The 27,279-nt window shown below is 39.7% G+C and overlaps 1 protein-coding gene across 1 annotated transcript in view; it reads right to left on the reverse strand.

Annotated features, from left to right (window-relative positions):
- The window catches only part of TRPM1 (transient receptor potential cation channel subfamily M member 1), a 200,764-nt gene that overhangs the window by 67,446 nt on the left and 106,039 nt on the right, over nt 1–27,279 (reverse strand). Inside the window, exons 3-7 of the mRNA XM_065558328.1 lie at nt 9,763–9,842; nt 8,058–8,253; nt 6,457–6,670; nt 1,924–2,048; nt 658–829 (exon numbers count right to left, since the gene is read on the reverse strand). Of these exons, the coding sequence (XP_065414400.1) occupies nt 658–829; nt 1,924–2,048; nt 6,457–6,670; nt 8,058–8,253; nt 9,763–9,842 (787 nt within the window). The remainder of the gene's footprint in view (nt 1–657; nt 830–1,923; nt 2,049–6,456; nt 6,671–8,057; nt 8,254–9,762; nt 9,843–27,279) is intronic.

Here is a 27,279-nt window from a genome sequence, read left to right on the forward strand (position 1 = left end):
AAGAAGTAAACAGCAGATCTGCATGAAACTTTACATGTGAAACCCTTAAACTAGGTGAGATTTGCCTAGGTTAGAGATTCATTAAAAATCTAAATCTCTGGTTACATTCATTAGAAGAGTAGCAGAATTTTGATTGTGAAATTCAAAGCGAAACTCAAGGGATACAAACCCAAATAGAGAGAAATAAAAAATGTTAGCGCACCCTCTTGGAAACAGGAACCACAGAGATTCACAGAATACTAGTTAAAAGGAATTAGATGAAGCATTATTCCCTGGAGTGTATTCAGTGAGGCCTCTGAACATTGGCTTGAAGTACACAAAATATCTTTATCTTTCTTTTCCTTCATGACTCTCTTTCACTTAAAGTCTTGTGTCATTGAATTTCCTTCTCTCTATTATTCCTCACCTTCCCTTTCTCCTTTTCTGATCCTTACTCTTCTATGTTTCCCATCCTGTTAGATTCAAGCCTTCCGTGTTAGTAATCAGGCAGCACATGTTTTTGTTCCAGTTACACTGATCTGATCAAGTTTCAGTCTATGGTCAACAGCCGGCACAAAAAAATCTAAATTTCAGTCCAACAAAAATATTTAAAAAAAAATCCACTTCATTCAAGATATTAATATTCACAGTTTGTCTAAAATCTCCCACTGAACTTACGTGTGTTAATTTTCTGAAGGGAGATGTGTTTTTCCAGTTGACGTCGCAACTTAACTTCAGCTCCGTATTTACCAAGTGTGCCGTTGTCCGCTAAGATGAAGTGTGTATGAGAACTGTTGAGCACACAGAGCTTACTTAGAGGGTTTGACATTGTTTGGTAAACTCTTGACACCTGTCAAAGGGATATGTGCATAAAGATAAAAAAAGGCTTTACTTGCTACTATATACACAGGTAACAAACCCACAGCCACAATTTTCAACATAACGACATGCAACACCAGGAAGAGAATCTAGTAATAGAGGCCTTTATAATCTGAAATAAAGAAGAGCCTGTTTTTAGCTGTCCAGCCAGTAACTAAAGGATCTCTCACTTGCTCCTTTACAAATGCTAAAAACCTTCTCCATAGCCATTGTGTTGTGGTAATTCCCTCAGCCAATTTGCCAACATTTTCTTCTGCATAACCTGGAGCCCCGAGTAATTCATATTCAACAGCTGAATGCCAATCTATAATGAATCCCATGTGTTGCCCATGTATGGGCACCCTGGATGTCTACAAAACTCTCAGCATATGGCATTGGGGTTAGAACCCAGCAATTTCCAGTACACAAAAAACAGGCCCCTGCTACTTGCACTAAAGCAGTACCTTTTAGCTACACACACTATACTTATTTTGTATTGATATTGCAGCAAGTGAAATGAATACATCATAAGTATATCGTTATTGAAGAAGTGTTCTCAAGAGTAATCAGCTTCCTAGAAGGATCCAAGCATTGTCTATCTATGACACATCTATTATACCTGTAGCTGTGCTGAAAACAGAACAAGCTTCATAGCTCGCATGAATTGTCCTTTTTGTCATCAACAGTAGCTGTTGGAGATCACAGAGCCACATGCAATATGCTGGAATTCAAGACTAAAATCAATCAACATCTATTACCCCTTAGGACACTGATGACTACCCTCTCTCATGTCTCCATTGAGAGACTAAAGGTAAATTGTCATCTTCAGCTCCTTCCTTTCCTCTTTGCACATGGAGCAGATGCCACATACCTGCCCAGCTAGTTACCTTTTTCCTTCTTTCCTCAGCAAAACATTTTGAGCATAATCAGATGGAGAATGTTACAATAATGTACATTAATTTCAGCTCTAGAAATACTCTGGAAAGAGGGAAAAACACAAATACACAAGAACTGCAAACAGATGAAACATTTTGTTACACAGTTGATATCCCACTACATGACAGTTTTTTTACAGAAGAGACTTACATCTTTCCCAATCAGATCCTCCTTATTTTCCACAATGCCCCATGGTGCAATTCCTATGGCACAGATTCGTCCTCTGGACTTGGAAGAATGATCTTTCAAGGCATCTCCCACATGGCGAATTACTCCTACAGGTACAATTCATTTAAATTCATTCTTGACATTTCAGAGGCTTATGCTGAAGTGCTGATACGTACTTAGCTACTATTTTCAAACTTTACAGTGTAATATACTTGAAAGGCACACACAGTTTTTGAAACTGTTTTCAGAAAACTCTAGTTACTGATAAATCATCCTTTAAATAATATGCTTTGAAATTTAAAAAAAAATCTTTAATTTTTTTATATTAAACAGTTTTCTGCTCCCTTGCTCTGCATACAAGGATCTTCACATCAAGGGGGAGAAAGCACTATAAAATACACAAAGAAAACAAACAAAAATAGTAAAAAGTAGTTCTTGCTAATTTTTTTCAGTTCTAGCAATCTTAGGTGCCATTTGTAACTAAAAGAGAGAATTTTTGTTGCAGGAAAATGTGAGTTTCAAGTGGATAGGGTCCATTTAAATATAAAAAACATAAAATATGAGTGGAAAAACATTGTTGTAACACTGTCCCTTGTCCTATATTGTCTCTTCATTTTGTTGACACACTTATAATAGAGTATCAGACTTGCATCTGAAGAAGTGAGGTTCTGACCCACGAAAGCTTATGCTCCCAGTACTTCTGTTAGTCTCAAAGGTGCCACAGGACCCTCTGTTGCTTTTTACTTATAATAGAATAGCCTTCCAAAGGTATTGATGAAAGAACCATTCCTTGAATAATTTATAACTGAGGTGGACAAAGCACTGGATACTATACAATAGAAAATAATCCTGCACTGAAAAGGAGACGGGTCTAAATGACCAAATAAGTTTTTACCACTTCTAATAGCTATGACTTATGATACACCAAGAAAAATCAGTCAACTTTACTTTAGCTTGAGGAAATGCAATAATTCAGATATTGCTCGGAAGTCCAGGAAACTAGAAATGGAGTGAAACAGTCAAAACTGAAGCTGAGGCAGGTAACTGCCTCCTTTGAGTAGCTGCACTTAGATTACACTTTGAAGTAGTAGAGCCCAAAGAGAGAAACCATCCTTATTCCAGTTGCTTTCTTAGGCACTGATCTTATATTGTAATGTGTGTGGGTGAACCCTGCAGCCTCATGAAGCCCCACTGAAGTCACTTCAACCCCAGTCCTGCAAAGACTCTCATTCAGAGCTTAAACCGACACACTGTGATTAGTACCATTGGCTTCAGTGTGATTCATAGTGTGTTAGCTTAAGCACATGTGTAAGTCTTGGCAAAACTGGGGTCTTATTGTGTGTGAGATATGGCAGCAAGCTAAATGATAGATATCTAATAAATCAAACATTTCTTTATTTAAAAATTGTTCTCATCAAGCGCAATCACCATCTTACATTTGTGAGAGTCTTAGGAGGGCATGTAATATATACCTACGAAACATCTGTCAAAGAGGCCCCCCATGCAGGCACAGAGATCTGCCTGCTGCATCATAATGAAGGATCAGGCCCTTAGTTTGCATACATTTTCTATGAAATAACCAATTATAAAGATATAGTGTAATTAACCCCTCCACACCATATACTAGAAATATGGTGAAAAGAAATTACATCTGAATATGTTGAAGCTCAGTCAGTATCAACAGAGCACACATCAAATAGATTAAAAACTGATGGACAGTGATGATTCCCCATTTACAATTACATTTTACGATCTGAGAGTATGTGACTGGTTCTTGGCCCTCTGCTTTCTAACATTTTTATCAGTGACCCAGAAGAAACCAAAATCTTGCAGATGACACAAAGATTGGGGAAGTGGTAAATAATGAAGAGTGGGGCAAAAAAATCATTGGGTCCACTGGACGAACATAAGAATGACCATACTGGGTCAGACCAGTGGTCCATCTAGCCCAGTATCCTGTCTTCTGACAGTGGCCAATGCCAGGTGCTTTAGAGGGAATGAACAGAACAAGGCAATCATCAAGTGATCCATTCCCTATCGTCCACTCCCAGTTTCTGGCAAACAGAGGCTAGGGACACTCAGAGCATGGTGTCGCATCCCTGCCCATCCTGGCTAATAGCCACTGATGGACCTATACTCAATAAACTTATCTAGCTCTTTTCTGAATCCTGTTATAGTTTTGGCTTTCACAACATCCCCTGGCAAAGAGTTCCACAAACTGACTGCGTGTTGTGTGAAGAAGTACTGTATATACTTGTTCATAAGCCAAATTTTTTTAGTAAAAAAGGGAAGCACCAGAGAAGGGGGTCGGCTTATGAACGGGTATAGAGAGGGAGAGGTGGGACACAGCCCCTCCCCCCAACAGAGGGAGCAAGGAGAGGCAGCACAGCCAGCAGAGCCAGAAGGGAAGAGGCGGGGCCAGAGTCTCTCCGCTTCTGGCCACACTGTTCTCCCCCCAGCCTCCAAAGCAGGTGCAGCTCCGGGGCTGGCAGGCTGCAGCTGTGCCGCTTGGTCGCACCGCCCGGCCCGACGGAGCACGCTGTGGCCGTGCTACCCGGCCCAGCCTGCTGGAACATGCTGCGGCCGCGCTGCCCAGTCTGCCGAAGCAGCTCCAGCCAGGCCAGAGACATCCTCCCCAGATAAGGTGGGAAGAGATGGAATGGGGAGAGTGTGGGGGTCCCGGGCTAGGGGTGGGTCATGTGGGGGATGGTCACAGGGGTTACTCCCCTGACCCCCAGCTTCTCCCCCCCGCAAAAATTTCCCCACCAGTTGCTGTCCTGGCCCGTCAGGGTAAGCAGTTGGCACGCCGGGACACTTTGTTTACTTAGGTTTACCTCCGTGCCTGCGGACGCTCGATATAAACAAACCATCTCGGTTTAACCAAACCATCTCGGATATAAACAAGCCACCAGCGGCTTATCCTGATGGCCTGGGAGCCAAAGTTTGCTGACCCCTGAATTATAGGGTCAGCTTATGAACGGGTTATAAAATTTTTCCATTTTTGCTTATCCATCTTGGGGGGGTCGGCTTATAAATGAACCGGCTTATGATTGAGTATATACGGTACTTCCCTTTGTTTATTTTAAACCTGTTGCCTATTAATTTCATTGGGTGACCCCTAGTTCGTGTGTTATCTGAGGGAGTAAATAACATTTCCTTATTCATTTTCTCCACACCAGTCAAGATTTCATAGACCTCTATCATATCCCCCTTAGTCATCTCTTTTCTAAGCTGAAAACTCCCAATCTTTTAAATCTCTCCTCATACAGAAGCTATTCCATACCCTTAATCATTTTTGTTGCCCTTCTCTGTACCTTTTCCAATTCCAATATATCTTTTTTGAGAGGGGGCGGCCAGATCTGTACGCAGATGTACGCAGATTCAAGATGGGGGGTGGGCATACCAGGAATTTATATATAGGCATTATGAGATTTTCGGTTATTCAATAAATTGCCCTGTTCTGTTCACTCCCTCTGAAGCATCTGGTTACTGTCAGAAGACAGAATACTGGGCTAGATGGACCATGGGCCTGACCCACTATGGCCATTCTTATGTCCTTAAGAGGACAGGTGACTGATACAGAGCAAACTGGATCACTTGGTAAACTGGATGCAAGTCATTTGTTTTTCAATACTGCCAAATATAAGCTCATAACATCCAGGAACAAAGAATACAGGCCATGTTTATAGGATGGGGGACTCTATCATTGGAAGCAATGACTTTGAAAAAGACCTCGGGATCATGGTGGATAATCAACTGAACATGAGCTCCCAGTCCAGCGCTATAGCCAAAAAGGGTTCATGTGATCTTTGGATATATACATAGGAGAATCTTGAATAGAAGTAGGATAGGTTAGATGATCTCTGATTTTGGCACTGGTACGACTACTACTGGAATATTTTATCTAGTTTTAGTGTTCACAATTCAAAAAGGATGTTGAAAAATTGGAGAGGGTTCAGAGAAGAGCCAGGAGAATGATTCAAGGATTGAAAATCATGCCTTATAGTGAAAGACTCAAAGACCTCAATCTGTTTACTATGACAAAGAAAACGTTAAAGGGTGATTTGATCACAGTCTATAAGTACCAACATGGGGAACAGAAATTTGATAATAGTGGGCTCTACAACCTAGCTGATAAAAACATAACTAGATCCAATGCTAGGAGTTGAAGCTGGACAAATTCAGACTAGAAATAAGGTGCACATTTTTAACAGAGAGGGTAATAAACCTTTGGGACAAAAATTACTAAATGTTGTGGATTCACCATCGCTGGGCAATTTTAAATCAAGATTAGATATTTTTCTAAAAGATATGCTCTAATTCAAACAGGAATTAGTTCAGGGAAGACCTATGGCTTGTGTTATGCAAGAGGTCAGACTAGATGGTTGCAGTGGTCCCTTCTGGCCTCATGACCTATGAATCACTTATGCACTTTCATGTCTTCTACCACTGAGAAAGATCATATGTAGAAACATTTACTCCATAAGTAAAATTCAGAAGATGGTAATTTCTTACCAGTACTAACTCCTCCAGTGAAAATCCAGGCTCCTGTTGTCATGGCAGCCTTGATCAGGCCTTTCCCAAATACTTGTTTCAATTTAGGTTGCAATTCAAAATTCTGGAGGCCCCCATGGACAGAGATTAAAAGCTTGGGAAGTTCCAGTTGCCAGTCTTTCACCATGAGATGAAGCAGAGAATCTGGTTTGGTGTCATACGACACACGTATATACTGCAAAATAGTTTGTAACAGTGCCTTAATATTACGGTGCTATTTTCTTTGTTATACCTTCCATTGACTGAGAATTGAGAAACCAACAAGTCTAACATGAGCAAGGAAGGATTTTAATGCTTTTTAAACAGTGTATCACAAAGTTTCTATATTGCTTGTAATGAGAAGAATTAGTAAACCTGAGTCGCATTGCTCCACTGTTGAGGAGCTGAGAATGTGCCATTCATTACATGGGGAACAAATATTTGATAGAAGTCAATCTAGCAGAGAAAGATATAATGTATGATCCAATGACTGGAAGTTGAAGCTAGACAAATTCAGAATAAGGCATAAATTTTAACAGTGAGAATAATTAACCACTGGAACAATTTACTCTGGATTGTGGTGGTTTATACATCACTGGCAACTTTTAAATCAAGATTGAGTGTTTTGCTAAAAGATATGCTCTAGAAATTTGTGTGTGTGGGGAGGTTTTGTGGCCAATGTTATATGGGAGGTCACACTAGATGATCAGGGCCGACGAGGGTGGGGGGGGAAGCCGGTACAAATTACTGGGGCCTGGCGGTCCGGAAGGGGGCCCGGGGCCTGATTTCCCCGGCTGTTTAGCCAGTCAGCCCTTGCCGGGGGGCCCGAAAAATTTTTTTCACCGGGGCCTGAATCTGCTCTCGGCGGCCCTGTAGATGATCACAGTGGTCCCTTCTGGCCTTGGAGTATAGGAATTTATGAAATCTATAAGTAAAAGAGGTTGCCATTTTAAAAACCCCAGCTTGGGTTGGAAAGGGGAAGTACTACGTTTTCCTTAGGATTTTGAACTAGGGGAAATTACCTCCCTGAAAAAGATCAAGATGTTTTCTTTGGTTAATCGAATCCTGTTTTGACTACCAAACTAAAGTCCTTACCTACATTGCCAGAAGTTGGCTTATGCAACATTTCATTGTTTTGTTAGTTTTTCTACCTCTAAAGCATTGGCTTTTTATATTATATTTACTTCTAAAATCATGACCTTATGACAATTTCTTTTTAAACTACTGGCATTCTATTAAACGGGGATGGGAGAACCATATGTGTTTGTTTTCTGTAACTTTTATTGGTTTTGCAATAGGTTGTTCTCCTTTGCACCTCAGTGTCTCTCATTTGGCAGTCTTACAGGAGGCCATGGGACAAATGTGCACAGGGAGCAATTCCAGGAGTGGCTCCTTCTAGAACAGCGATCAGGCACAGAGGAATGCTTGAGTGGAGAAGCTTGTATTGCGGCTATGTATACTATACCTGCTCTGCTGAAAGACACAGGACTCTAGTCTCCAACATTGTCAAGCTTGGATCAGGCCCTCAGTGAGCTGGGGATCTAGATGACAGATGTTTGTATAGCATGTGTTCCGTTCCTTACCATGGCCTTATTTGAATGTCCACCTCCCTGGAACTCAAGATTTCCATAGGCATCTGTTGGACATGTTTGGGTGTGTTTACTGACGGACCATTTTTCTGGCTGAGGTTCCAATTGCTTTGTTTCCTCTCCATTTTTGTTAGCTGCTGTACTTGGAGGAATTGGAATATGTTGACTAATAAGCTGGCCACAGCAGCACCTGAAACCAAAGTTAGATTTTGCACTGACGATGAACATATTGTCTCCAATATCTGATAGTGTCTGCTTTAAAAAAGAAACCAAACTCCCCCCAAAACAAAAAATTAGATTTCAGACACAAATGATACTGGCTTACCTACCTATTTTGTATCTGGCATATAGGACTTTCTATGAGTCGCTGAAACACCTCCGCTGAGCCATACCTAAGCACACATACCAAACCCACTTTTCAGAGGTGCCAGCTCACAGGTGTTGTTTAGTGCTTAAGGACTAAATCAGGGGTCGGCAATGTTCGGCACGTGGCTCGCCAGGGTAAGCACCCTGGCGGGCTGGGCCAGTTTTATTTACCTGCTGACGCGGCAGGTTCGGCCGATCGCGGCCCCCACTGGCTGCGGTTCGCTGTCCTGGGCCAATGGGGGTGGCGAGAAGCCGTGGACAGCACATCTCTCGCCTGCGCCGCTTCTCGCCGCCCCCATTGGCTTGGGATGGCGAACCGTGGCCAGTGGGGGCCGCGATCAGCCGAACCTGCCGCATCAGCAGGTAAATAAAACTGGCCCGGCCCGCCAGGGTGCTCACCCTGGCGAGCCGCGTGCCGAACGTTGCTGACCCCTGGACTAAATGTTTCATGTCACTCCTGTAAGAGGATTGGACCCTGAGGGTCTGGTTCCTGTGCTAGGGAAAATAGCAGCTCTGTAGAGCCTGTCTCCCTTTTTCTGCTGCTACACACAATGTGGGTAACCTGTGCAACAGCATAAGGGGGCACCTTGAACCCCCTTCCACTTCTGGGCGGCCACTCAAGCAGGGCACAATTTAGCCAATTGATAATACAGTAGCAGTAATACTAAGTATTACAGTACAACTACATCCAGAAAAATAAGGCCATGCTACTATCTTGCTTCATGAACCAGGATTATACCATTCTCTTGGCTTCTCAACTATCTCAGAATCCAGTGTAAAGTTGTATTCTGGTTTTATGAAATCTTCAAGGAGTTGCTACATTCTGCTTCTCTGGCCTTATCTCCATCTTCTTCCCCTAACACTCATTCCACTCCTTCAGTCTGGGCCTCCTCTCTGCTCCTTTTCTTCCGTTCTATGCAGAGTGTGCAAGTGTATGAGCTTGTCAACACAGTGGAGTAATGCACCTTAGGGTGTGTGATTTCTAAAGCGCATTATGTGTTGAACGGCGTAGACCCTGCTGGTCTCTAACAGTACTATATTAAAGCACACTATGGTACTTTTAGTGCACTCCAGCAGTTTCTATATGGACTAACTAATGAGCAATACATTAGTTTGTTTTAGAAATCCCTCCTCCCCCAGCCCAGTGTACACTGCTGTTCTGTGTAGACAAGCCCTCTGCCTCACTTTCACTTTTGCTCCCTTGCCTTCTTTCCCTCAAGCACAGTGAATAGAAATCAGCTCTCAGCTACATCATGTACATTCAGAACAATTCCATTGACTTCAGTGATAAGTATTGTTTTATCTACTAATGTAAATGCTTAAAAATTGTCACCTGTTAACATCTTTGTTGTTGGCAATTATGTAGATGCATTCTCTTTTTGAAAAGGTCTTCTCTATCCAAGCCTTTTGACCCTGAAATAGGAAAAGGGAAATAAAATATTGATATATTTGCTGAGTGGCCGATACCATAAAATGTCTACCTCTTAGTTTCCTTCCTGAAATATAGCTTTGATTGTCAAATGAGATATTTACAATGCACGTTTCAGGAGGCTAGACTCCTTAAATTCTAATAGGGTACTCTCATCTACTGGGGAAAGCATGAACTCCTCCACCAAGGCATCGTGGGAGCAGGGAAGGAGGACACTAATTATGAAGACAAATTGGAATTGTGTGGGACCATTTTCCCTTCAAATGCAAACCAGAACTCATCATATCAAGCTCACAATGTTTTTCAAACAGGAATTGTAGATGAGCTAAAACAATGCCCCAGTTCTGTGCAATGCAATTAGAAAGTCCATTGCAGCAACATAGTTCAATTAGATTTCAAAACAATGAATGGAGAGTACAGTTCAGAAATAGCTGTATACCAAGGTTTCCCAAACTCTGTGCTTGCGATCCCCATTCTCAGAACCTGTAACCTTGACCCTGAGCAGGCAAAACTTTGTCACCATTCTAACACCAAAACGAACTAAGTATGAAGATTTGAAAAGGATACTTTGATTTTAAAGAGGTACAAAATGGTAACCACAGTCACAATTCAAAGATATGTATAAACCTGTCTTCTGGATGAAATTCATATTCTGTCCCTGGAGAGAAGAGTTCACTTCACTAAGGTCCCCAAAGAAGCAAAAGCATGTCACCAGTGAATAATTACTTAAATAACCAGCAAGGAGAGAAAGTTGGTCATTTAGGAAAGCCTGTACTCTGGCTCTTATTTCAAACAGTCAAGCTATCAATGTAACAGGTAAGAGTTACCTCCCTTCATTTTGATAGGAGTTGCTGGTGAATGGAACCCGTGCCATCATAGAGCATTGCAAAAGTCAATAATTCATTAGACAGCACTTAATGAAATTCACTACAGCTTTATGAACCACATGGAACAGGTTAATTATCAGGCATTTTCTTAGCATCGGGAATTTGATGGCATCTGAAACAGTGCAGCCCTCAGGGATTAGATACAATGCTGTGGATCAGTATGGCCTGGACTTATTTCCTTCCACATCCGTGTAAATTGCAATACGCTGCTTGCAATGAAAATGGAAATATTTGTTTTCCAAACATTTTAAATGAACATTCTCCTTGTATGTGTTTGGCACAGCTTTAGAAGACAGCAAGTCTTTTGCAATAGTACCAGCAGAAATATAGTTCAAATATGCTGGCAGGTTTGCAGCAGCAAAGACATTGGATATTCATGAAGCTGAATTGCTGAGTAATCACTTTTCCTGAGGTTTGAAATCAGTTCACTCTCTGATTCCTTGAGCCATGTGGTTAATATGGCATAAAACAGTGCTATCTGAGAAAATATATCTGCTTCAGCCTCTGTGACTTCTGAACCCATGTATATTGTGAAGGAAAGCCTAAGATTTTCTGTAATGTTAAATGACTTTTGCAGTTGCATGATTGTACAAATATCAAATAAGATGTTTGAAGGGCACTCCTACTGACAATGCCAGTCTGAATAATCAAGTCTTGTTGCATTTTCCAGGCTTCAGGCTTTCTTTCCCCAAAAATTCACAATCCAATTCAATGTTCCCTTTTTAAATATTGCAATAACTTTGAAGACATCATGCTCTTGGCAGCAGCCAGCATTTTAGAACACATTACAACCGGTGGTTTCGAATCAACTGATGTAAAACCCATGTGTCATTCTATGCTGCATTTACTTTTACTTTTCTGAGCTGTCACTGTAATCTGTTGCTGCTACCTTCATTTTGAAACCATCAATCTTTCTGAATCAACCCTTGGCCAGAAGTGAGCTCCACAAACTGAATGATAGATGCAATGTGGTTACGTGAGGTTCAGCAGTGCTGTCATCCAGTTTTCCAGTTCGGTAGCACATTTTGCCATTGTCCACGTGCATGGGTAGTTGTGCTTTGTGGTACACATTAAATAACATTTTTAATTGGACTTTTACCATTTTGTGTTAGGTAAATCCAGGCACACCCACATAACCATCCTCCCATAAGAGATTAATCATGTTTCACGAGCCGAGTCTCTAGCAGCCTGTTTCACATGCACACACGTGCTGTGCTAGTCTACACCAAACCCCTAGTTGGGGTACTCATATCAATGTAGAGGTTTTAAAGGGGTACAGCATTCCAGGCTTGTGTTTATCCATTTTTTTGCCATTTTAAATATACTGAATTTTGTGTGTGTGACCTTTCCTAACTCCCCTCCCCGGGTGCTCAGCTACTGTAGAAATGAGGGCCATGTAAGTGCCTGGATAGATAGATACATCCTCTCCATGAACCCCCCGAGAGATCTGTAACCCCCAGTTTTGGAAACCCTACTGTAAGCATTTCAGGGGAGATAAGTTCGGGATGTGTTGATAAGCGATACTGTGCATGTGACTCCTCCAGACAGAATACTGAAAAGACAACCTGACAATCATCAAAACAACTGGATTGTACACTGTCAATGCAGGTTGTTATTTCACCCTATTCTTTTTACTTTGCAAAGAGAGAACTTTTCATTGCTACTTGATCTTCTTCATGGAGAAGTATTAAAGTTAGCTACAATTTGGAGCCAGAACCTGAAGTCTAAGGCTCTCTGTTCCTCATTTATGTTTGGAAGGAAAGCTTTTGCAGTTATGTTTCTAAAGTGAGCTTTAGAGTATATCTGAATTCCCAGCTGTGCATTCATTGTATTATCGTTATTTTTAATAAAGTCTGTTATCTGCCACTGCACTTAAAAAAGCATTGCACACCCACATCTCGAATCCACCACATACAAATAATACATGATGCACTGCTGGCTTATTTTTCAGTGCTAATGAGAGGAAGGGAAAAGCAGGCATTACAGATCAGTGGAATAAAAACTCACAAAGCACGTTTGGTCAGCCTTTGAAGTTTCACTGCCCTTGTCTGTTTAATCTTCTTACTCAGAGCTTGATTATAATCCAGTGCAAATACTTAAGCAGACACATCCACTGTCAGAAAATAGGCACCTTACCCACTTATTTGATATGGATTCTGCACAATTCTGAAAAGCTGCTACGATCACTCTGGATGGGAATTTATTCAGTTTCTTGAGAAAAATATAAGCATGCATACTGTCCCTAGTGAGTTTGGAAGAACTAAATACTTTTTAACAGCCTCTGAACAGAAGAATTTTGAAAGGATTATGACAGATTAACTACAGTTTTCAGGCCAAGAGCCAGTGAGTGTATTTATGCTGAGAGACAAATAGGTATTGCCAGCAAGATCATGCCACTAAAACTCTTTGCAGGTTTTCTATTGATCTGTAAGAAACACAAAAGTGCAACACCTAAACTCGTTGAGTGTACTGAAGTTCAAAACTGCTTATTATTACAAACACAAAATGCTCTAATCAAAACCGAATCTTGGAAGGATGCATTTCAAATGCTCAGTGGCATATTTATTCTCCTTTGTGAAAACTGACAAAGGTCTCTTCAATTAAGGTAAAACAAAACAAAACAAAACCTTTGCTAATTCTTGGCTTCCAGCCTCGAATCTACTGCTATGTCTGGAAAGAACATTAATTAATATTGGGCTTTATTCTCCCACCACAGGGTTTTGAGTAGTTCCCATTGCCATCAACGAGAGGGCCTTGTATCCTGCAGTGAGAATGGAGACCACTGTTACTTAGTATGTAGACCAGGCAGGTAATAAGACGTAGGCCTTCAAAATATGCTCAGTAGTTATAATAATAATAATATATGGTGATATACCTATCTCATATAGCTGGAAGGGACCCTGAAAGGTCATTGAGTCCAGTCCCCTGCCTTCACTAGCAGGACCAAGTACTGATTTTGCTGCAGATCCCTAGGTGGCCCCCTCAAGGATTGAACTCACAACCCTGGGTTTAGCATAGTTAAAATTAAATTTGAGCAATAATTAATGTTAGAGGAGCCAACTGTCCTTTCTGCTGTGCACTGAGAGCCCACAAAGCAGCCTGCTGCTCATACGCAGAGAAAGGCAGGTACAGGACCAGAGATGTGCAGCACTATTGAATTAGTAAACAAATATTTTTCATGTTTGATACATGGTCTGAGGAGGAAATCCCATTTCACTCCAGCTGGTAAAATGAAATAAAAGTTATTTGGACTGTTTTGGAAAGTCTGATTAAACAATTACAGGGCTTGATCCTCAGTCCTTACTTGGGCAAAGCTCTCACTGAAGTTTTGTGTTAAGACAGCAAGCAGCACTGGCACCAGAGTTCAGTATGCGTTAGCTGAACCTGGAGAGAAAGAGACGTAAGAATCAAGCTACCCATCTGGAAATTTCATACTGCACTTTTTTCCCCCCACTCTCTATTTCGTCGTCAGGTGCTGTGAATTTTCAGTTACTGTATATCTGCATGGAGCAATGGTGACATTTAGTGACCAGCAGTATTAATTATAGTTGAATAGTCATTATAGATAGTGTGAGTTTCCTTGGGCCATGCCTCTCTTGGTTTCAGTGCAGATCCTCAACTGATGTAAACTGTTACAGCTCCATAAAGGAGCTATGACAAGTGAGGATGGAATCTTCAGAGATTTTAGCTGCTACAATCTAAGTCTCGACTAAGTATGAGGAAATTGTGGTGTGGCAGATTTTCATGGGGACAGCAAAAGGCACATCCCTGACACACAGACCACCCTCTATCAAATTTAAAGATACTTAAGCATGTGTGTAACTTTAATAGGACTTTCATATACTTAACGTTGTGCATATGCTTACGTCTCTTGCTGAATTGGGGTCTGAAAACTAAATCAATGGCTGTTATTTACACATACAATCATAAAGACCAATGTGACCTCAGCTACTCAGACGCAAAACTGATTTGCACTGGAGTTTTACCTCCAGGATCAAGGCAGAATTGGGCCCTGCAAAAATCAGAAATATTTGGAATAATCTCCTTTAAAAGTCACATTCTAAAAAGGAGATGAAGTTACAGGTCCCAGAAAGAATAGCTACTTGACTTCTGACGAGCCAACCAGGAAATACAGATTTGCATTCGGGATCTGATAGTTAATATTCTTTGAGACCTTATTATTATTCATCTCAAGAGAGTAGTACAAATATGCTGACTCATCATATAATTGTTTTCAGCCAGTCATGAACCAGGATATTTTTCTTAAAAGGTTACATTATGTCATAGGCGATTTCCCACTGTTCAAGGGCCCAGAATACAGACCTATAAGATATCATTCTTAAATCCAGCAAGATAAATTAAAATAAAGCAAAGGGATAACCTTAAACTACAACATCCTTAATTTTGTGCATTCGAGTCAGATTTTAGGTTTTATTAAAATGGTGTTTTAAATGTTGATTTTATTATTTCAGATTTCCTGTTTTAAAGGGCATTTTAATCTGCCTTTGTGTTCTACAAAGAAGTGGCTACATTTCCTGAAAGGATGGTCTTTCTGGCAGCTTATTATTTTATGCTGACCCCCTTTATTATAAATTACTTAAAAAATGCAACTTTATAAGTCAGGTCTTCAGCTCGTGTAAACTGGCATAGCTCCACTGACGACGATGAAGCTACATCAATTTTCCACTGACGTTTATGGAGCTACGTCAGTTTATACCAGTGAGGATTTGGCCCTATATCTTTTCTTTTATATATAATTTTTTACATTTGGTCAAGAATTCATACAAAAGATACACTGCTGGTATCAGCAAACTGAAATTATTCTGATAGGAATAATATATGCTCCTACGAATAGCTTTGTTGAAGTGAATGGATTAATCACATTCTTTCATTTACATGAAAAGATATTTTAAAAGAGGACACTATGAACAATGGTGTGTTAGAAAGTAAATCTACCACAGCAAGGATTTGATAAATTGGAAAAGGTGCTGCTATATGCTAAATCTGGAGTATTATCTTAGCTTGTAACAATTAAAAAAAGATGGCAGGAGGTAAATGCAGGAGATACCTGTGCATGTACTTCAGAACTAGAAGATACTCATTCTATTTTAATTACCTTTTAATTTTCTTTACTTTACTTTAACACTAAGACACTGGTGAAAGATTTCATGATACATGTTGCTGTACCTCTGTGATTAGAATAGGATGCTTTATTCAACAGGGAACAACAGGCCCAATCCTACACACCCTTATGTACATGGAAGTAGCCTCATTAACTTCAATAGACTATTTGTGAGAGTAAGGATTACTCATGTAAGTGTTTGCAAGGCTGCGCCCTAAATGCACAGATCTAATTAGTACTAGTGGGAGTTGCATAGTGCATTGAACATGCATTCCTCCTAAGCTATCCTCACTTTGCTGTGATCTCATGATGCACAAGCACCAAAATTACATGGATGATAACGAGTGGGGAAATTCAATATTTGAATTATTCATTCTTTCAAAGGATTTATAATTACATTTTAAAATGGGGTGGACTGGAAGGGGAAGGAATACTGGTATATAAATTAATGCTAGGCATGCTGTAAAATATGAACACCATTTAATTACTGCATAGTCAAATTCCTATTTATAATCAAACTTTAATCGCAAGTGTCTGTATGACATACAAATTGATGTTTCTTCTGGAAACAAGTTGCACAAACATACATTTCAACCCCCAAACCCTTGTATATTTACATTCAGGCTATATACTGTTTAGCCAATTTGGTCTCTTAGGAAATTAACATTAATTTGCAGCCCATGCTGTACTTTTTCCTGGGTGCAGGACTCTGCAGGCAAAAGTCTGCTAAATAGTTCTGTCGGTAGAGAATTTGCTACTTGCTGTGGCTAATTTTACACTCAGTAAAGCAATTACTTTACAGACTCTGGTTGGTACGTAAGGTATAATCGAATATGTCATGGCAGAGTTGGCTGCATTTTGTGCCCTGCTGCCTTTTGTTATTTTGAAAACAAAGAATTTCCAAATCGTTTAACCCTTAGGCTGCTGTGATAGCACAGGAACACTCCCCAAATTCTTTTAGCAGCCATAATGGAAACACTGGAACTCATGGTTAAAACTCCTTTGTGGAGAGGCTAAAAATAAACAAACAAACAAAATAAAAACACTATTATATAAGAAAGGATTTTCTGGAAAAAAGCAACACTAGTTGAGAACTTTCTAAAAATTTGAATATTCCAGGATTGAAATCATCCCAGAATGTGAAAACAACAGACAATTTCAAAAATGGTTTTTTAAAACTGTTTAAATAAAGGCAGTTTTCAGCAGATGGGGTCAACCCTTTATCAGTCCTTACTGAAGTAAAAATTCCATAGCGGTCAATGGAGGTTGATGTCAATAGGAGTTTTGCTTGAGTAAGGAATGACTAAGCACAGCAGGCTGGGCCCATTGTGACTGGAATATAGCATGTTCTGGTACATTAAGGCACACTTTTGTATAGCGTCCAATGAGATGGATATTTTCTGAAGACAGGAAAAAATAGAGCCCTTAACTTCAACAAAAGATAATACAAACTGGTTATAAATAAATGAAATACATTACTACTAATGATGCTGACATGCTGTAAGCATTTACTACTGCATCTATCTAAAAATGACAACTTACCAACATATTCTGCACTAAAAAATTAGTTGAAGACACGTGTAAATTAAAATAATTACCAGATAATGGCAAACTTGATACACAGTGGGGTACATTAATCTTCACTGTCCTCTCAGGAAAGCCCCTTTGATAAAGTCTGCAGAGTCAGATGTATAAAGCTCTCAAAACATACTCCAAAGACCAGTGGGTCAGAGGCAATGGTGGGCTGATACGCATGGTTCTCCCTCTGGCCCCATGGGAGAATACAAGAAAAAGATAATTGCACCGGTGGTTGATATTACCTTTTCTGTGGAGCTCCTCCTTGGGCATCTGGGACCCACCATGGTAGGTTTTGATAGCATGGCTGCATTGGAGTCATGCTGCCAGAGAGCTGACGGATAACAAAAGCTGAACCTGGCCTACCATGGATCCACCAGATTTGCAAGTTTTGCGGTTGAGCTCCAGAGCCATTTCTGGGATGTTGTGAGGGAGGATCTCAGTGAGTTGATCCTCATTGAGACTTCTGACCCTCAGAGCCTCCTCCTATGTGTTTTATCATGAGAAGGCACCACCTGGTCCATGAGATACAGAAACACCATAACTAGAAAGGATATTGGTGAGGTAAATGTTCTTCATCTCTTTGTAAGAGAGAACAGATAGCAATGCAGGCCTGAATCAGAATCATGCTTTGTTCACTTATCAGACTTCCATAATACTCAAGTATCATCAGAACCTGATAAAACCCAGTTAAAGAGAAGAAAGTTTGGTTATCAGAGGGTGAGTATTGAACCCAACACTGAGTTCCAAATCGAAAAGACTACTGATCGACTTTTGCTCAGTTTGGGAAAAAAGAAAACCACCAGCCAAACTAGCATTCCTTTTGTATTTGTCACAAATATAGTGCCAACTTAGCATTCACACGCTCAGGTGGGGAAAAATGTATTTTATATACTTGTCTATCAGCTACAGCATTTCTTCTTAGTATTGTCCTACAGATATAAATTGCTTAATTCTGAAACATAGCTTAAAGACAGATTTCCAACTATTTACAAAATTAATTTTGAAAGTTGCCCTGTTCTCCCATTTCTTTTTTGCAATTCCTATTTCAAGGTACACCTCCTTCACAAGAAACAATGAAAAGCTTATGAAGTAGCCTAATTGTAGTATTGTAATTGCACCCAACTTAGCATAATTATTTATGCATCTTTTTAACTAAATCTCAATTATATTTGATCACATTAAAAAAGAACGCACAATAGAAGATGGTCAAAAATACACAGAAAAGTAGTTTTAAACAAGTCAAAAGTCCTACCTGCTTGTTGCTGGAAAGTTTTGTTTCTGATTTTGGAAATATGATTTACATGTAATAGAAATAAATTAAATTTAACTCAGTTTCTGTTCCACCTTTCCTTTTATTGTTCAGATTTCTCTCATCTTCCTGCTAGGACTTCCAGACTCTCTGAAGTCCCTGAGAATCCCCAATGAGATGGGTTTCCACCACTTTAAGAAGAGAATCTCATATGATAACCATGTGAGCAGCTTCTTTGTTTAAACCAATCTCATGACTCCTTTGAAGGTAATCCTTTAGAAGTCTCATGACCTATCTCTCTGCCCACAGGGTATTTTCATCTCTTGGTGGAACAAGGCACAACAAATCTACTTTGATAGTGCCCAAATCTCCAATTTGTTAAACCTTCTTTTCTCTCTCAAACAGTGGCTCTACTCACTGTAAGAATGCCGGCACTGCAGAAAGGCTAAATGCAGAGCTGAAACTTTTAATTTGAAGTGTCCCCTCCCTTCTCCTAAAATTTCAACGTAATTTGCATAATTGAGACAATTGGACATAATAGCCCTTTCAGGGGTCCTCATTAGACGTACAGCTCTACATTCTTTGAAAATGGGGGGGAAAAAGAGGTCATACAGCATTAATTATATCTAATCCTTTTTAGAACAATTTGAAGTTAGGCAAGATGTCTGTATTAAAACAGCCAAAGAAGTAAATAAGCCATCTATTATGGAACTTTATACTTTACATATCACACACATTTTCATCCCATGTTGCTGCTGCCACTTGAATTAACTCATTTACTATGAAAGTTTCTTCTGTATCTTCCATTACTTGTACATTATTAATGGCAGATGACACAATCTGTGGTTAGCATTTCTTTTTGCTGCTCTAACTTCCTGTGAAATGATAGATCTTACTTGTTGTTTAGGCTACCAATATAGTGAATGACAATAAATACAGGCCACATGTCCGACACACTTAAATGTGAACTTAGCTCCCCCCCCCCCCTTTCTTGCATTGTATCATAAAAACAGGTAGGCTGTTAGACTCTAGCCTTATTTCAAGGTTCCTTTATCCAGGCACTCAATCCAATCCTCAACATACTAACACCACATCAGTTTTTGACTGGCAAAGAAATGTTTTCACAGACAACTTTTCGATGCATCCCCTTCCCCGAAGGCCAGTAAATCTATTTAGGGCTAGACCATTCACTTCTTACTCAGGCAAAACTTCCACTGATTTCACAGTGATGGACTTCAATGTCAGTTTTAGCTGAATGAGAAGGAAGGATTAGACCACCATCTGGGAAATGATGATGCCAAAGCAATTCTGGACTCAATTTTTGTCTGTCACATTTCAAAACAATTACAAATTGAGAGCACATATTATAAAGAGCCATATTATAAATAGCCAGGTTCAGAGAGACCCCTCCCTCTGCCCACTTACTCAGGGGCATTTCTCACTTAGGGCCTGATCCCAAGTTCATTAAAGTTAATGGAAGACTTTCCATAGATTGAAATTCAGTAAATTCAGAAATTCAGTAGACATTGGATCAGATTCTTAGAGCATATATTGCAATTGTACTTGAAAGCAGTATCAGTTTCTACTTTGTTTCTGGGTGCAGTTCAAGTCAGGTTCTGAGTTTTGAAGTCACATATTGTTTAGGTCCTGGTTGTCTTAGAAACCACCTTGCTCCTTGTATCCAAAACAAGCAAAAGGAATTGCTGAAGAGCTCTTGATGATGGCTCTTAAAAGGTAGGTGTCTGGAAGCTGGAGCTGTGCGGTGAAATCCTGGTTCCATTGAAGTCAGTGGGAGTTTTGCCATTGACTTCAGTAAGGACACAATTTCACTCATGGTGCCCTTGATGGAGAGTGCTTAGCTCTGGAATTCATTTTTCATTGATTTTGGAGAAGTTGACCTTTTGGGCCAACTATGGGTAAAATTTCAAAATTGGCTAGTTATTTAGCCAAGTTTTTGACTGACAGAGTAGGGTAAGCGGGATTATGTTCCTGTTTGCTGGGGGATTTGTTGAATTCTATTTAGCTGACACTGTCCATTTTATTGGTGGCTTTACCAGTTATGTACATGTGCCTGGTGTTATCTGGACCGGTGATCTGCTAGGTCACTCCAGTCCTTGACTCTGGGAGCCGGCCTTACCTTGATCTGCTGTAAGAACCCCCACTCCTGGGTTGTTCACGCATAGTCTCTGGCATGTAAGCTGCTTGGATTGTGCAACCAAATGACCCTAGCCAATATCTCCAGTCCCAGACACAACCCTAGGAACCCCTGTCTTGCGGTGTCTAGTTATGCCCGCTGGACACTGCAATCTTATATGAGTTCATCAATTTAACAAAGAAATTGATATGTACCAGGCTTGTTATCCCAAGGGGAGTCTCTGACATGCTTCAAACCAAACACACTGCTTCAGGTAGAATAAACAAACAAATTTATTAACTATAAAGATAGATTTTAAGTGATTATAAATCAAAGCACAAGTAGTCAGATTTGGTCAAATGAAATAAAAGCAAAACACAGTTCTAAGCTGATCTTAAAACTTTCAGTGTCCTTACAAACTTAGATGCTTCTCACCACAGGCTGGCTGGTTGCCCTTCAGCCAGGCTCTCCCCTTTGATCAGTGCTTCAGTTGCTTGGTGGTGATGGAAGAGAGAGGAAGATGGAGATGGAAGAGAGAGGAAGAGCATGGCAAATGTCTCTCCCTTTTATCATGTTCTTTCTTCCCTCTTGGCTTTGCCCTCCCCTTCAGAATCAAGTGAGCATTACCTCATTGCAGTCCCAAACTGACCAAAGGAAGGGGGGTGGGGTGACTCACTTGAGAGTCCAACAGATCCTTTGTTACTGCCTAGGCCAGTGTCTTTTCTTCCTGTGAGGCTGGGCTGGGTTTGTCCCATACATGCCCTGATAGGTGTGAACTTGGAAAGTTGTGAACTCTTGGAGAGTTTTTGCTGGGCTTGTTTTAAGCCACGAGGACACATTTTCAGCCTCATAACTATATACATGAAATTACAACCTATAACATAATATTACTATAACAACAATGCTCAGTGAATCATAAGCCTTCCAAAGACACCTGACATGACAAACTTTGCATTCGATACCACACAATCATATTATAAGGATGAACATCAGGGTGTAGGGTGTTCCCCCGAGGTACAGAGTGTCACAGGGATACATTTCATAAGCCAACAAACACAAGAGAGGCCTGGCCTTACAGCTGCTCCATGGGAAGCCACTAGAAGTTCTGTGCACAGCGTAGAAGCAAAACCAGGCTCAGAGTAAAGAAAATATTTTCCTAAATTAAGTTGTGATTTTTACTGATACTTTTTTTAATGTGAATTTTACAGTGATTTTTTTAATCAACAGAGTTGACAGCCCTGCCAGGGGACCTTGCACTAGACATCATAAGAGCACTTGCACTCCATTGTAAGTAAGTAGACTGATGAAAGGCAAACAAGCAGTTTCAATTTGCAATGAAAGGACAAGCACCAGGAAAATTGTCCCTGTTTAATCATATTTAGTTAAATGCAGTGCTGATCACAGACAGCTTCTGCACTCAGTAATGAGAACATCTCTACCATTTGCTGTCTCACGTTATCTAGAAAAAAAGCTAACCTTATGAAAAAAGTCCATAGAATTTTAAAAGAAACATCACTTTGCTCAATACCTAAAATAATCAGAATTTGGGTATTTTGAACTATGTGAAAGTCTTCAAGGTTTCAGATAAACACCATCACCCCCTGATGAGCACCTTCCTATTGCGGGTTCAGAAAATACAGTATTGGATAATATCTCTCAGGTAGAATTTTACTAAAATGGGGGAGGGAGAGGTTAATTCATAGGATATGCCATACTGGACCAAGCTACTGGTCCATCTACTCTAGAGTCTTGTGTACTTGATACTTCACAGGAATGAAAAAAAGCCCATAATGCATTAAACAAATTGTGCAGTGTAGAATTGTATTTGGTGGCAAAAATTCCTTCCTCACCCCTGCATGTGATCTGTTTACACTCTGAAGCATGAGATATACTACATGTACACAACACATGCAGAGTAAAGGGAAGACATATTTGATTTAGGATATTTAGAATCACTGTAGACATAACAGAGACTAGAAAATATCTGCTGGGCCTCTTCTTGATGGAAACAGTCAGTCTAGCTATTAATCTATTGACCCAATCTAAGGCGATAACAGAAGCCCATTAGTCTAGATTATGCAAATAAGAATGGCATAAGTGACATCAGAAATCAAATATAAAATAGGCTAGGCTGAATCATCAATGAAGACTATTTTACCAAAGGGGGAAAAATCATTTTCTACATCCTTGTCATAACAACTGTTAAAAGTTAATTGATTTATCTTAAGTCATACATGACTAGCCATTCAACTTAAAACAAACAAACAAAAAAATCCAACCTCCAATTACTCATGGTCTGTGGATAAAAAAGCAATGCACAGTATTGTAACTCAGTGGCAGATACATGATGGTTTCATACATAAAGTACAGGTAAAACAGCAATATTTTCCGTCCCAGAGTAGCACTTCAAAATGAAACTAGGTCATCAATGGAAAGGTAGTAAATATCTGGGTATTCCAAACCAGGAATGGGCCCAGATTTTTACCATGAATTCACAGGTTTGTTATAGTAGGTGAATTCTCAGGTGCATCTGTGCAGTCATGGGCACTGCAATTGTCAGAGCATTTATTTTACTAGTGTTTAATAACCAAAAGCAGGAGGTTAATTTCACTGGTTGTAACAGAATTTTAAAATTGGATTTAGTTGATTTAGACAAAGATCTGGAAGAGAGCACATACCTGTCTAGCTTTACCCATCCTGACATAGACATCTGTGGGTTATATTCTAAGTTGTACTGTAATGCTTGATATACGAGTGGCTCTAAGTGCCAGTGTTGGCACATTCAGTGTTGTTGTAGCCATTTTAGTCTCAGAATATTAGAAAAACAAGTTTGTTTCTCTCACAGAAGTTGGCCCAATAAAAGATATTATCTCACCCACCTGGTCCCTCTAATGTTGGGACTTCACAGTTCCCTATGTAAAATGATAGGAGATGCCCTGGGAAGATTTTGGTGGATAAAATGGTGGTCCCTTTGCTCTGAAACATCTTGGCAACTTTAGGTAAGGGAAGAAACAATTATGTATGTATGAAAAAGCAAAATAAACTGTGGAGTTACTATGCATGTTACTATAATAATTAAAACAAATTGACAAAAAATATGTGTTTCCATGGTAAAGCCTAAACACCTTATTGTTTGATTTACCTGTCCCATAAGGTACTACTTGGAAATAGGAAGAAGCCACTGGTGTTGACTTTCTAATATATAATTCTGTCAACTTCAGTCAAAGTTCATGTTCAGACGTCAAATGGATAACACAAATGCATGAAAAAATGTCATTCTCACAGAAAATGCAGCTATACAAAAGACAGTGTTCATGGATGCCTGCACTCATATTATGGGAAGACTTGTGGATCTTGGAGTTTGTTTTGTGAAATAGCTTGCTATAAATTCATTGTGTACTAAACGGATAAAGATATGCATCTCTCCACTACTGCAGAGGGGCTCCCCAAATTTTCTCCCTTAGTCTCTGATACTTCCTGTGTACCAGGGATGGAGGTGCTTGCAGGCAACAGGAACAAGAGATTGTGGAAATCAATTAATTTGTTTTCCCATTAAAACAAAATGCTCCCCTGCAAAGAGGGAAGCAACAGCCCTCGCCAAAGACAGTTATATTACTTATGCTCTTCACTGCCAACATGTTATTTATTCCTGACTTCACTGATAACATAACATCTCCCTTTAGAATATGTTATCTTAGAAATACCTGATCTGCTATTTGTATTAAAACTAATTCATGCTCTGGTTTAAATGGTTTTGAAAATTGATGTCAATTTTGAATTACAGAATCTGAAACTTTTAAAAAAAGACTTACAAATGTATACAAATAGGACACTGAACTGGTTATTGTGTATTTATATTAGAACAATATAAAACCCAATAACTCAATCAACCAAACAATTTTACCTAAGGCCAATGGCAGAATAGTTTCCATTTTTTGACTGGCATGCTTGGGGAGGCCTGAATCCTGCACAGAGCTTGGTTAAGAAGTTGCCATTAAGGGATAAAATAAGGATCTGACATATATAGTGTTACAGCACCCAATGTGCCCATATAATTGAAAGAAATATACTGATGTGAATATTCAGTAGACTATGCACAATCGATTACATTCCTTCCAGAGACTATGGGAAGTAGTTTCCCAGCAGAAGCAATTTCATGTATCTATGAAGAGAACAAACTTTTCTCTGCCTACTCCTCTGGCATTCCCTTGACCTAGAAAGTGGAACATCAGGTCCTTCCAGTATTATATAATGCACCCAGACATTATGGGGCTACTACACATCTTAATGGTGGCTTGCTAAGACATACCTCAAAAGTAAAATGCACTGAGTAAAAATGGTCAATTATATATAGCTCTGAACCCCTTCCCATCCAAAGTAGGGGGTGAGAGGAAGCTGGGATCTAGAGCTGGATCTGAATTTTGCAACTATTTTTCTCTGTAAGTTCTATATGGTATCCATCAGCATGTCAGAGCCCCGGTGCCTCTCTTCTCTTCAAAGGGTTGAACAGAAAACCCCAGATCTTTGCAGCATTTGAAATATGGACCCAGAACCAAAAATTACACAAGTATACACATGTTAATGAAAATGGTATAACAGAATCATAGAAATGTAGGGCTGGACCTCAAGAGGTCATCTAGTCCAGTCTCCTGCACTGAGGCAGAGGGGATGGACATTATAGAATGCAACTTCATAGCAGAACTTATAGTTATTGTAAGAGGTAGTATTAGACAACAGAAAAAAATTATAAGGAACCACAGTTAATATTATGTGAGAACAAATTTACTCTGAAAAAGCATATATACAACTGTACAGCAGAAGGAACTGAACAAGACACAAATGTAAGCTTGCTAGGGAATAGACAGTAACCTCTCTTAAAAAGAGACCATTCATTAGCAGATCAAATACCTGTTCTTTAAAAAAAAAGAAAAGGAAAAGAGCTTTGCAGAAGTGTGATATTAATATTAAAGAAACAGTGAGCGGAAATTAAGAACTCTGTAGGGATTGTGACCTAGTTAAATTAAGAAGAAAAATGTTAAAATAGTACAGATAAAAAACCCACAAACCAGTATCCTGAGCTTCTGTGTATGGATGGAACCAGGTATTAGTTAAAAGCGAGAACATGTTATTTTAGACAAACTGTAAACCAAGGGAGTTCTGTAGTTTTTGATAGCCAAACTAAATTCTGAACCAAGGACTAGAATTTCACAGAATGTGATAATATTAAACTAGTGAGTCTTGTGATGAGCATTCATGCAGATATCACATAGAGGGACATCAGAACAGATGACAAATGACACATGATAGATAGCAATCTGCCTCTGAGGGAAAACAAACTAGCTCAGATATGGATGGAGATGAAAGCTAAATTGCTTATGGCAGACTTGTTCACACGAAATAGGAATGGAGTATTTATTCAGGATATCCTATTACTCAGTAATATTTTGAAACAGTAGAATTCCTGAATACCCACAGCAATGCTTTGATTGGCCACACAGAATCCATCATAGGAAGCAATAGTATATCTGAAAAGGTAAAACCAAGCTCTGGGCTACAGTTTATAAAATGGAATTCTAAAAATGTGCACATCCCAGCAAATTCAGGTGTACATGGAAATCACCATGACATCCCACAGAAATCCACAACATGGACTGGCTAGAAAGACAGGAAAGATTGTTAAAAATATAGCGATGGATGGAAGAAGCTGAGAGAGGATCCATTTCACATACTTTAAAACTAGACCACTAACCAGTATGAATGCCCGTGAATGGATGATTTAAATCCAAACTCTCTCAGGGGATGGGTAAATTCCATTTCTCTACAGAGTCAATGGTTTGTTCTTGTACCAAGTAACTTGTTATTATCTGAGAGCTACTGAGTTATCTATGTGTAATGAGTTGGTAGTCTCAGTTCAGAACCTAGGGTGACATCTTGGCTCCACTGAAGTCAATGGCAAAACTCCCATTGACTTCAATGGGGCCAGGCTTTCATCCCTAGCAAACCTCATAAAAATCCAAGGATTAGCCATGGAGATGGATTCATCCCTAGAGGAACTCCTGGTACTGCAGGGCTGAGGTATATTGGCAAGTTGGGTGTAGGAAAGGTGGAACCACTATGTAGCCCAGTACGTTGTGTGGAAAGGTACAGGACGGCAGACCTGCAGTCTCCATGGCTGTCAAGCTAGCATACGTCACAAATCCTGAACTCATTCTAGAAAGAAAAAAGAAAAAATGTTTGAAAGCAAAGTAAACAGAAATCCCATTAATAGTAAATAAAAGCTACTGAAGGCTCCTCCTTTCTGAACGGCTAGCTAACATTAGAACAAACTCAAGCCTTAAAGAATGATCAAGTAACAGTATAACCCATAAACATGGGGGTTGGAGAATGGTTTAGTTCCCATTTTGATTCATATAAAGCAAACTGCAGTTTCTGAATAAAAATAAACAATCTC

This window comes from Chrysemys picta, chromosome 10, assembly GCF_011386835.1.
Source record: "Chrysemys picta bellii isolate R12L10 chromosome 10, ASM1138683v2, whole genome shotgun sequence".
Taxonomy (NCBI): domain Eukaryota; kingdom Metazoa; phylum Chordata; order Testudines; family Emydidae; genus Chrysemys; species Chrysemys picta.